Below are 13,144 nucleotides of genomic sequence, written 5' to 3'. Positions count from 1 at the left end.
TGAGAGGGACTATGATTTGTACGAGGGAGCTGATATGACGCTGGAGTTGTAATCCTCAGTGGCAACACTGAAAATGTCTCCTCCAAGAAAAGAGAAGTGATGGACAGGAGCGTGAAAGGGCAAGCAAGATTGCTAGTTTGGTGGGTTGCAGAAAGGGAAAGAATGTCAATGTTTGATGTCACACGAGGACTCTAAGGCACCCATTCTTGGAAATTTATTCAATACAGAAACCATCATGGTCCCGGTGGCCATTTTTTAAGGTCCCTTCTTCTCTTCTAATTCATTTTGGGTTTGAATACTTTTTCTTTTTTTAATTTAAATAGTATTTTTTGTGTGTGTTTTTTGGTAAATGGTTTGAATTCCTTGCATTTACTTGAGATATGAAGGTTATTATAATATTTTGATATAAAATTAATCCAAAATAGTGACTGGTATGTGCTGCTAATTTGACGGCAAATCCCAACACAGAAGATTATATATACATCATGAAATTCACCATGATATTCAAAATCGATTGATATCAGTAAGGACTCTAAAATTCAATATTACTTTTGATTTCAATCAAGAACTCAGCACCGAGTGTGCCTCCCAAAATGACTACACCAACCTAAGCTAGAATCAACTACAACACATGGGAGAGGGAGAGGGAAAGGGAAAGGTGGGAGAGGGGAGCAAGATTCATCGTCAAGGAAACCATGTACATGCCATTTACAGACAATCCTCTTAAAGAATTGGCTTGCACGGTGGAGACTCGTCACTGATTTTTTTCGTTATTTGACACTATCTTATTTTCAATCCTAGTAATATTCTTATAAGATACATCAAAGTGTGGAATACATAATAATTTTTATTAGGTATTGTTTCAGGGTTTTTTTTATGCATAAATTAATTTTAAGAACATCAAATTAATCATGAAATGTTCTTGATATAAGATAATATGTTTTTGTAATCTTTTTTAATGAATACAATTAAAATGGGAACTTCAAATCTAAAATTAGAAGCTTACTTTTATTTTACAAGCTTATTATTATCAGCCTATAATTACATATGTACTTACTCGGTAAATAAGTTTTGAAAATTATGTGAATTTGGTTGAATTCCAGAGCAAAAATTGATATATTTTGTTTTATTATTGTCATGTTTTGATGATGGGCCTTACACATGTTTTAAATAAAAAAATTCAAGATAATTTTAAGTAATTATTCATTTATTTTATTTTATTTTATTTTATCTTATCATGGGTTTTATCAAGTTGGATTTATAATCAAGTTTGACATATTCTTTTTAATCTAGATTTTATAACTCTTTTATCAATATCTTATAGTATATATATCATGTTCACAATCAATTTACAGCATTCAATTTTAAATTATCATAAAAGTTCGTATTGGCTGTTGGTAGAGTCGGTGAGCATATTATATGTTTAGCTAATGAGAACATCTTTGAAACTCGAAAGAAAGTGAAACTTTGCGGGTGAATTGTTGAAAACCAGTGCCATCATCAATAGAATTTTATGGTTGAACGAGAATTATGACGGTTGGCAAAATAACACATGCCGTACAAAGAGAATGGATCCCCTGAATTCCATATTATTGTCAGATGAACATAGTAGGCTTTTCCACCTCTCTCATAGGTTATGATAAAACCTTGTGATATGGCAAGATCGGATTTGCCCACTTTGCTAGCAGAGAGTTGACTTTTAGCTTCCCGTCAAAGGATTACTGGATCTCCGTATTCCAAAATTCTGATTTCCCTATTGTCTGCTGGCAATTAAAATCACGTTTGTGTCGAAAATTGTTGACCTGCAGGCTCTTCAATGAAATTGCGTTTCGAGGGCTTTGTTTAGATGCATGTGTGTGTGTGTGTAAAGCACTTCAAAAAAAAAAAAAAAAAAGTGGAACGAAGAAAAGAAGCTTTTCGCTAGCCGTGCACTGAAAAAAAAAAAAACATAATTCCTAGACAGTTAAATCCTCTTCCCTTTCCTATATTTCACTAGGGTCTTCTTGCATTCAACATTACATCATTTAGGGCATGGATATTCCTTTTAACTTTGCAATAAAGACCCACTTTAGATCACGCACTCTGATGAATGTATTGCTATGCCCCAGTTGGTTCTAATTGGCCAGTCCGCTGTAGAATTGTCTTCCAGAAGCCATTGTTTCTATTGGAGGTAACTGTTGTCGGAAATTGCATTTGGACAGCTAATCCTCGGATCCCGTGTGTTCTTTTCCGTTTAACCTGGCCCGAAATCCCAGTCTTGATACGTATGCAGCCGACCTTCTCTATACGTGTCCATACTAGCTACCTCTTGCGTACTTTTTGACCATAGCCGGTCTTCAAGCCGGAACATTTTGTTTATTACAATTCGAAAGCAACAGGCATTTTGGTCCTTGAACAGAAATCCCGAGTCACAGCAAGCAAAACACCTGATTGCCTTCGCCTTCAAGTTCACGTTTGACGATTTCCATGTTCATATTTTTCTCTGCTAGTGATGTTATATTACTGTTTGACCGGCCTGGCTGTAGCTAGAAAAAGACACCACTTACACAATTTTCTTTCCCCTTGGATCAAATGATGAGATGGTAGGAAATCGGCACCTCATAAACAAATATTTTAATGGCCAAGAAACTTTGGGTGTTTACATGACATATTTTACCAGCTTTAGAAGTGGACCAACCAGTATCCATGCCCTTATATAAATAACATGAAGCTAGCTATCTACTAGGCTCGCACATTGCCTTGATTTGTACATCCACACCTCTCTTTCAGAAAAACTTGAATAGTCACCGAAAATGAAACTCTTTCACCTCTTCCTCCTGCTTTCTCTTCTCATTTTCTTTAGCAGTACTCCTAGGAGTAGTCACGCAGTTCGCAGGAGCTTCTCTGCGCCTTCCACAAGCCAGCAGGCTTTTCGCTCCCCGTTCAGAGCTTCACCGTTTGCAGAAAGAGCTAAAGAATTCGAGTCACAGAAGCGAAGGGTTCCTACAGGCTCGAATCCATTGCATAACAAGCGATAATTCTTGCAAAGTTCTCTGGCCGAGCTAGTACGACCCTTGTTCTCTTCGCTTCTACTATATGTTTTAATTATATTGGATTTAACAGCAGCAACTTCGGTAGTTAATTATATGCAAAGCTATACCATAGATTAGGAGCACTTTGTTATTTACTTATATCACATGATTGAAGTATACACTTTGTAGAGATATTTGTGCAGATCGTAGCTAAATTAATATATTACTGTTTGTTTGAATAATGTTCCTCATGTATATACGAGTTAATAATACCCATTTACAAGCTTACCTTATGTTTCAGTAGCAGTAAGATTAACTGCTGCAGCATTCAATATCTTATCGTTTCTGCACTAGCTATAAATTCTAGTAGTGATTCAGGGCTTGAAATGTTAGTTCTGTATTGGAACGTATGCATGATCCAAGCTAGCGAAGGCTAGATCTTTGCGTGTTTGCGACTTTGGTGCGTGGTTTTAATTTGTTGGGCTCTCAGTGTGGTAATTAAGTCAAGAAACAGAAAGTAAAAAAATACAGATTTGGCAGATAACAGCAACACGGGAGAAGGTTGGTTTCCTTAGCTATCATTTTCCTTGATTTTCATAGCTATTAACTGCTCCGATTGCGACTGGACGATATTAAATATTAATTTTCTGGGAGCTGAATCATTGTTGATCAGTGCGATAAATAGAAAGATCATCACCATCGATCAAACAGCACACAAATCAAGATTTATACATATGCAGTGGTTGCAACTTGCAGCTTTATCTTGTTAATTTCCAAAGACCCGGTCCGGTTCAGTTTAATTTCCGGACGGGAACTCTGAGAGACAGGGAGCGCGATGGAAAGGGTTGGCTAGCTAGCCCACTCAACTCCTGACCCGTAGACCCCATTTTTAATGGTGGGTGTAAATACTAAATACCCGTTGTTTCATATAACCACCATGTAATTAACAGTGTCCCGGAAATTTATTTATTTTTTAATTATAAATGTCAGGATTAATTTATATGCACTTTAAATAATGAGACCCTAAAATTAAAAATTAAATAAATTTTTAATAATTTTAAAATTCATAACTGTCATAATTTATTTTTAGTCCCCCGTGTGAAAAATAATAAAACATAAAAAATTAAAAAGTATTATCAAAAACTTATAAATAGTAAAAAATAATGTCAACCCATTCTAAAACTAATATTTTTATTTTTTTTGGATGTTAAATAATTACCATCACACTACACACATGCGACAATAACATTTACACACGTGCAACAATAACATTCAAATAATTTCTAAAACTTACTAATTAAACTACACTCCTCATAATTTTTCATAAAACTGAATATTTGTTGCCGCTCTAGCTGCTGGATCCTCCACACACTACTCCTCCAAATCCTCAAGTACTTCTCGTTCCTGTACCCCAGTTCTCTACTATACTTTATCTTTACTGGTATTAATCGGGTCAACTGTGTACCACACAAGGTGAAATCTCTGCACACAGTGACAGATAATGACTAAAGTTCTTGGAGACATGGCTATCAAAGCCAGGCAGACTCAATTTCATGTGGGTTGATCTGTAATAGTTTGAATTAAAATTAAAAATATTAAAAATATTTAAATTTTAATATTTCATATAAAAAAATCAAAAAATAATTTATATATATAAAAACTATATATTCTATAAATAATAAAATTTAAAAAAATATTTCAAAACCAAGAGGACCGCTGCCATCCCTCTCGAGGATCCACGAGTGCACACAAATCATTTAAACGCCCGTGTGATTCTTCTTATAATGACTTCTTCTGGAATTGAGCTATAAATGGTAACGTGTGTGTGGAGCAAATTTGCATACAATTCAGATTTATCGTCCAATTGTTTCTTGTTCGTGGGGGTGACTATGATCCAAATGGGAACGACCAAAGAAGAGATCTCTGTGCATATCGATCCCGCACAGAATTGCAGATGGGAAACACACAGGTGCTAGGAGTGTGTGGGGGCCGTGGTCCATTTTGTAATATATTTGAACTTTAGTTGAACAAATTATTACGCCATTGAAAAATCTAAGTAGCTTTATTATCAAGTCAACATGAGAAATATTAACTCACGCACCATTAGGCGCACGCCCAATGACGGGGACAAATCCAGGCTCTAATTTTATGACAGTATCATGGGCTGATGACTGATCGTCTTGTTACAGGAACTTTATAGTACTTAATTAAGTTAGAGAACACAGGAGGAGTGAAATATGTGCGCACGTGAAGAGAGAGTATGTGACACGAAAAACAATGTTGTCTTCGCCCGTGTTTTTTCATAAATAATAACGTTGCATAAACTTACACGCTGAAAAGAGAAAAAAATGATGAGGATTATCTATTTCTTTTTTTTTTTTAATTTGTTCTAAAAATTTAAGTAATTGATTATGCTTACCATTGATGAATAGAGTGACATTTGAGAGTAAGTCATTGATTTATCCCTCTCTCTCTCTTCAACTCTCTCTCTTCTATTAAGAAGAATATGTGATTTTTTTCAAGTAAAAAAACAAAATTAGTAATGAATTTGACTTCTTGAAAGAAATCATGTTTTAGTGTGATTTGAATTAAATAATGGAATCTCTTCAGCTATAAAGTTATTTGTTTACTTGGTTGTTTTTATGTTTAAAACCAATCATAAAAAACAAATGTTTGATAACGACTGAAAACTCAATTCACCGTACATAAACCTCATTAATTTCTACGTTAAAAACACAAAATAAATAAAAATAGCACAATGTTATTTTTAACCATGAAGAGTGACTCCACTGTTCATGTGAACATGCATGTCTCTGCTGTTACGATCAGACTGAATCCGATCCAAAGTTAAATGCATTGAATCATGTCTGATCTAGTAAAAAAATTAAATTATTTTTTTTATTTTTAATTATGTTTTATTGATGATGCAGTATTTGTAGAATTTGATAGCAATTTCAATTTTGTTTCTTACTATATTTTACTAATGTTGTTACGCGCTTAAGAAACCAAGAAAACTGTAGTCATTGTCGAATATATTTCATACTGATGGAATTATAAATAGTTTAATTGAACAATAAAAAATATTTCATATAAAGTGTTATTTATTTCATGATGTAATGACAATAGTTAAATTTATAATATTTAAATTAAAAATCATATATATATATATATATATAACCTCAATTTTAAAAATATTCTTAACTAAACACATTAAACTACTTTTTGTTCAAGCTAAATTTCAACCATAATTTTACCCAAACATACATATAAATACAAAATCAACCTCAACTAAAAGTATTTTTTATAAAAATAATTTTTTTCAAACTACAGCTATAAAAGCTACCACAATACTAATCAGACACACTTTTATTTAGAATTGCTTCATTCTCTCTGTTTGCTAAAACTCTTGATAAATTTGTCGTTCTTATTTATTCCTGTCAAATTCTTCATTTCAAATTTAATTTTTCATTTGAACCTTTTTTTTTAAGGTTAATTCCTAGGTAAAAAAATGATTTTTTTTTTGTATTTTCATGTTCCTTCTTGGATTTTTGAAAGATGGATCTTTGTTAGATTCTTTAGTTTTTGTTGTTAAGAAAAGTAGATTCTTGATTCCTGTATATGATTCAAAATTACATAATCTTTGAAACAATTAATATTTAAACATAGAACCCTTCACAATACAAAGGGACATTTAATACAAGTTCTTAATTAAAATTATCTAAAGCTATCCTACATATTTATCATTTTTCTCATCGTAAAATAACTGTAATTAATTTATAAATATCTATTAATTGTATAATATGTAAATTCTTGAAGCAAATAAAACAAATATAATATTTCATTTAGATTACATTTCATTATCATAAATTTTAATTAATAATTAATTAACATAATCCATCTATTAATCTACATTGTCCGCTTAATACATTGAGATTTTTTATTTTTTAATAGCTTGATAAATCATTCTTTTCTTGATATTTATTTCTAAAACTTAACTAAGTAACATCCAATACCGAGTTTTTTTTTTTTTTTTGCTTTTATCTAGATGTTATTTTTATTTCTAGAACACTAAACTTTTTCCCCTATTACGGAGTATTATTTTGATTGTCAAGAATCTTGTTCCATCATCTGGTGTTGGGCTTTAGTCATAGTACTAGGAACATTAATCCTTTTAGGCTTGTTACTGGCATTAGTCACATCACCATGAAGATAATTATTGCCCTTTTAGCAGGCATTAGTTTCCATCGTTAGGAAGATAATTCGCCCGCCCTTTATCGAACATTAGTTTCTATAACCAAAAAATCAATTCTTGTACCGTTTACCAGGTATTAGTTTCCATCACTAGAAAACTAGATCCTGTGTTATAAACTAAAAATCTATGTGCAATATAAAAGAATATATCCAACATATTTCTATAATAAGCTAAATAAGATCATGATAAGGTATATAATACTTATTTATTATCATAACTCGAGTGATACCTCTTTGTTGTTCAGCGGCTCTCATAATCTCTTCTATACCAACAAGTATTTCGTATTATTATTCATTGCATGCTCATTCTACACACTTACACATATTGATATATAGCTTCAAATTTCTTATGATATTCATTATTTGAATAAGTTCCATAACAAAATAATTTTCTTTATGAAAATAAAACTAATCAATTCCAATTAATTTCGACTATTCAGTCAAGGATGTCTTCTCTTATTTATTTCACAATTATAATAACAAAAAATAGTTTCATTTGTAATTTATCTTATTTAACAATCATACTACATTTAAACTGAAAGAAGGGAGATTTCATTCAACCTTAACACACCTAAATATACTAAATATCGTTACTAGTCGAAATTGTCCAACATAGATTTCAACCTTTCAACACTTATATTTTTTCCTACAACCAGAGACTTATAACTTCAAATTATGCATGATTAATTTATTTTTTTTGTAATGTTCACATTCTTATTTATAACTTTTATGAATAAATTAATTTCAAATTTTATTGTTTTCATACCTCAAACTCCTTCAAAAAACAAGTGATAAAGATATCTAATTTTTGTTTTTGTTTTTGTTTTTTTTCTATAAATTACGAAACCAACAAAATGTTCCATTCATTTTCACATTATTCATATAAGTATTTTATATATACATGTTACAATATCTCTAATTTCAACCTTCTAAGATTCACCAATCCCATTTTGTTTTAATTAAAATTTTCAAAACAACATTATGAAAAAACATATGCATTAACATAATTTATAACTATACTACATTTTATATAATGCAAATTATTATCATATTTCATTCGAATATTTCTTCTTTGGCCAACATTACCACCAAATTTCTTATCATAATTCATTCATAAAGTTTTTAATCAACTATTCCTTACATGAAAAGTCAACACCACACAATGGTCTTTCACCTCTAAAGGCATCAATTTTTCTCAATTCTAAATTTCTCAATATTATAGCATTTTAAGCCCGCTTTATAATATAACTTAGTTATTTTAAAAATTATTTTTATCATACAATTATATACTAATTTATCATAATTTTACTTAATTAAACACAATTTTATTTCATGCAATTAATCCCTCATTGGCAGGCTATTGAGTCTTAAGAGCCACATAATTTTCTTTATTATTTCTTCTTAATTTAACACCCAATACAATATAATCTAACATGATTTAATCACTTTCCAATCAATTTATATTTTCCTCAAAATTCTACCATAAACCCTAACATAAAATTCATGATTTCTATCTCAATTTTTATTTGTTTTGCATGAAATTGCTAGATTAAGTTTAGAACTTCTTAATGAATTTCAATCTAGTTTTCAAACCTTAATCAATTAAAAATTTTTGGAACTTCCTTTTAAATAGCTTTGTTGTCATGACAGGGTTCTTCAATCTTCTTGAATTCCATCACATTTCTCTCTTATTTATGTGTTTGAGGTGTGGTGATGAGTGATTCTCTTACTTTCTTCTTAATTTTTCTAGTGTTTTCTCTAAGGAACTTTTTTTTAAAAAAACCAATTCTTCCTCTCTTTCTTTTTGTTCCAACTATACTGGCCATAAAGAGATAGATAGATAGATAGATAGAGAGAGAGAGAGAGAGAGATTGTTTTTATATGGCTTTTATATACACTTTAGCCCCTTATTAATATAAAATCTTAATTTGCCCCTAAATTTTTTAATTGATTCTCTTCTGTTTTTTATTTAGTATCTCAACATTTTTTAAAAAAATTTCTCCTGGCATTAAATTTTAATTTTTTTAATTATAATTTAACCCATTTTATTTATAGGTTAAAAAATTTAATATTTCAAGAAAAATTTAGTCGGGAGTTTATAGAAATTATACCTTGCAAAGATATGTTATATTATGAGATTGTTAAGATTTCTCCTCTTATATTTCAAGAGAAAAATAGTTTTCATAAAATTCTTATTTTTTAGAGAATGTGTGGATATGCATGCATAGAAAGATTAAAAAAAAAAAGTTAGAAGCTTGAACTATGAGATTTGTGTGTGAGAAAAAGAAATATACAAGGATGGTGATATTTTTTTTTAATTGTAACATTGTGAAGTGTTAATGTGTGGATATGAATGGATGATGTGAATTCAAATTTGGGGTGAAGATGAAGTATAGGCCTTTGTGGTATTTTTATTATTTTAATGTAATAAGAGCTTTTTAGTCATTAAATAAAAAATAATAACAAATTTGTAAATAATTAAATAATTTTTATTAACTTATTTTAGCTATATCCAGTATAAGATGTAAATGATTACGCATGCATCAATGTTTAGGTTGCAACTTTTAATTTTATAAAATTTGGTAGATAAGAGCAATTTTGGATAAATTATAAGATATTAGAGGTATTTTTTTTAATATTTGTTTATGTTTTTCTTTACACAACCTTAGAAAAGTTACTTATGATATATTTTTTTATTAAACTTATATTTAAAATTATGTTATTTTTATTTTAAGATTTAAATGATAAAGATTCGATAATTAACATTTTATGAGTAAAAATATTTTGAGTAAATTTTATAAAAGATATTACGAGGAGAAGAAAATTTCTTGAAAAAGTCTTGAAATTCTCCTATGTAATTGAAAAAACTCCCCAGTATGTAATTTTATGATTTATGATTCGTTAATTGAATGTGACAATCCGTTCACTTCCTTTTGACTTCTTTAATGTCGAAATTATACAATTTCTCTATTTTTCTTTCGGTCAACTTCACATTAGTCATGTAAGTTAGAAATATTGAACTTGTAAACCAAAATAAATGCGTAGTTAAAACTAAAGATAGCCCATAAATGTGTTGAATTTATTTTTTCTTGCTTTAATTTTAGTACAAGAAATAAACTAATTCACCTTGGATTTCTATTGTATCATTCACTGTGGACTTACTGTGTGTTTTTTTCTTATCCTAAGAGTTTTTTTCTTACAACCATATTTTTTTGTTTTCCAATAAAGTATTTGACGGCTGGTCACTTAAGATTTAAGCTTTATATGGTATAAAAAATATTAGTTTTCAGTTGATATTTGATTTTGTATAAAAAAATTTGAATTTTTTTTTAACAAATTAAAACTAAAAAGACTATAGTTGAAAATAAAGATAACAAAGAGCCTTCTCTTCCAAATAAAAAATAGAAAAAGTAAAAAAGGAAAGAGAAAATAAAATAATCATCGAGTTATATTAAAAAAATTTCTATACCACACGGTTTCTTGAGATGATTGACTCGACGAGATAAAACTAAAGTTATTAATTAGCTATTTTAGAAGATCAGATGCTATCACGCATCATCAAACTGTGACAACTCCACTCACCGTGGTAATCTCACCTACATGTTGGCGCGTGTATATCAAATGTTTATTTTTTTGCTTTTATTTTTTTTATTTTAATCTCCAAATCAATATTAATTTTTCAATTGAGTTTTCAATTTCATTTCATCTAAACCTAATCAATCTCTTTTTAATTTAGTGTTTGACTCTTTAAAAACACATCAATTTAATCTCATATTTCATTCCAACCTAACCAAATGAAGATCCAACATGTAAGAGAAGCTGGGAAGGGGCAAAGAAGGAAGCAACCAGCAAGCCAAATTAGCTTGTTGTGCTTATACACACGATCCAGTTTGTGATTTTTATGGTTAACCCGTGTTCATCAGGATTGATGTAGTTTGGTTCTGTGTCAAAATTAAATGTATGCATCTCGTAGCGAAAAGGGGGACAGCTGACTAAGTAGCCTTTTTCTTCCTTTATTTCCTCCTGTTTTCTTTTCCATTTCTTTCTCTCTTTCTTTTTTTGATGCAGTTCTTACCGTTTTCTAAATGTGATAAAATGAGGCCGAGAGCAGTTTTAATTTCGAAGAACATGAGGACTAAACAGTCACTTGAATAAATTCAATAAAATGTTTTAAAAAAAAGTATGGATTTTTTATTTATTTCACAAGTTCACATTCAACATTATCGTATATAATGTTGAAACGGCACCTGGAAACACCAAACCCAAATTCACCAAGCCTGTCCGTCTGTTCGTCAGGTCGGCCTCGTCCAATCCACAACAAAATATAGAAAGCAGCTATGAGTTTTCTAGCGGGAAGATTAGCAGGAAAAGAAGGAGCCTTCTTTTTCCAGGAATCCAAACATGCCGTTAACCGCCTCGCAGAGAAATCCGCCACCACCGTCAAGAACCTCCCACCCCCCTCCTCCTCCTCCTCGACCATAGAGCACGAATCCCAAGCCGATGTGCTTCCCGAGGTCTTAAGACATTCTCTTCCTTCCAAGATCTTCGGCAAGCCGTACGAACCGTCTTCTCTGTCCACATCATCCAAGTGGGCCCTACGATCTGATCATCCAAATAGTAGTTCAACCGTGTCCCCTGATGTTCTCAATCCTCTCCGAGCTTATGTTTCCCTCCCCCATGTCACTTTTGGTCCCAAAAGGTACCACCCTTCTTTCGATAAATATAACGTTTCTTCTTCTTTCTTTCTTTCTTTTTTTCTTTCAATTTTGATTAAACATTGGTGGGGGAATGATTCCGAACAGATGGGAATTGCCGAGCGAGGAGCACTCGGTACTGGCGTCGACGGCGAATGAAATGCGAAAAGACAGATATACCACTATTAATCCCGATAAATTGAAGGCCGCAGCCGAGGGGCTTGCTTATAGTTACCTTTTCTTTCTTCTTTTGATTTTATTTTGATACATGAACCAGAATTGAAAAATGCAAGCTCAAGCCCATTTATTAGTGCTAATAGTTGGCTTAATTACTGTGTTTACAGTTGGGAAGGCGTTTGCGGTTGCAACTGCAATTGTGTTTGGTGGCGCCACTCTGGTATTTTCTTTGGCAGCTTCCAAGCTGGACCTCCGTAATGTAAGTAATCGAAGAAGAAAATCATGCCTTTTTTATGCTACTAATTCATTAATCACTGGTATTGGATAATTCGTGTTAGTATTAGATCTGGAAGGACCATCTTTGAAATGAATCACCACCAGTTTACCTGTACCTTTTCTTTTTAATTATTCTGACAGGGTGATGATATCCGAACTAAAGGGAAAGACCTGGTTCAGCCAAAACTTGATGTCATCAGAGAGCAATTTGTGCCTTTAAAAACTTGGGTATACGATTCTTGCAAGTTCTGGTTTTGATTGCTTTAGGTTTTTCTTCTATTCCACGCAATTCTTTTTGGGGTTTTTGCTGTGGTCATATATCTTGTACCTTGTGTTTTCAGGCGGAAGATACATCGAAGAAATGGCATCTTGGTAGGCAGGAAGACGTGAAAGAGAAACCTATGGTCAAGGAGCTTGCTAAAATTCTGGGCGCAAAAACTTCCAACTGATTTCTGTGTAACGATTTCGTTCATGCAAATAATGTGGAACAGTGATGATGGTGGGTTTTCTTAAATAAAAGATACGAGGTGAAAATGTAGTCTCATCAATCAAATGTAATTCATGTTTCTCGTGTGCATTTTGCTGTAACAATGCCGTGAGTATTTATTTGGAAAGTGTATTATCTAAAATTTCAATATCTTGTTCAGCTGCAGTTTTTGTCAAAGCTGTGAGAAATCTAGGGACCAAACAGGTTTCTGCAGAAGCGTCTCACAGCCTTGGCCTCGTCTCTTGCTT

The 13,144-nt window shown here is 31.5% G+C and overlaps 1 protein-coding gene across 1 annotated transcript; it reads left to right on the top strand.

Annotated features, from left to right (window-relative positions):
* Positions 1-11,299: 11,299 nt before the first annotated feature.
* On the top strand, positions 11,300-13,038 carry LOC105141643 (coiled-coil protein). Its single transcript, XM_011048917.1, has 5 exons — positions 11,300-11,961; positions 12,065-12,186; positions 12,301-12,392; positions 12,551-12,637; positions 12,751-13,038. Exons 1-5 carry the CDS (start codon positions 11,600-11,602, stop codon positions 12,856-12,858), a joined length of 771 nt encoding a protein of 256 aa, XP_011047219.1. The 5' UTR covers positions 11,300-11,599; the 3' UTR covers positions 12,859-13,038.
* The last annotated feature ends 106 nt before the right edge of the window (positions 13,039-13,144 follow it).

This window comes from Populus euphratica, unplaced genomic scaffold (assembly GCF_000495115.2).
Source record: "Populus euphratica unplaced genomic scaffold, PopEup_1.0 scaffold128.1, whole genome shotgun sequence".
Taxonomy (NCBI): Eukaryota; Viridiplantae; Streptophyta; class Magnoliopsida; order Malpighiales; family Salicaceae; genus Populus; species Populus euphratica.
The sequence above is the reverse complement of the archived record's forward strand: the minus strand, read 5'-3'. Positions and strand labels throughout refer to the sequence as shown.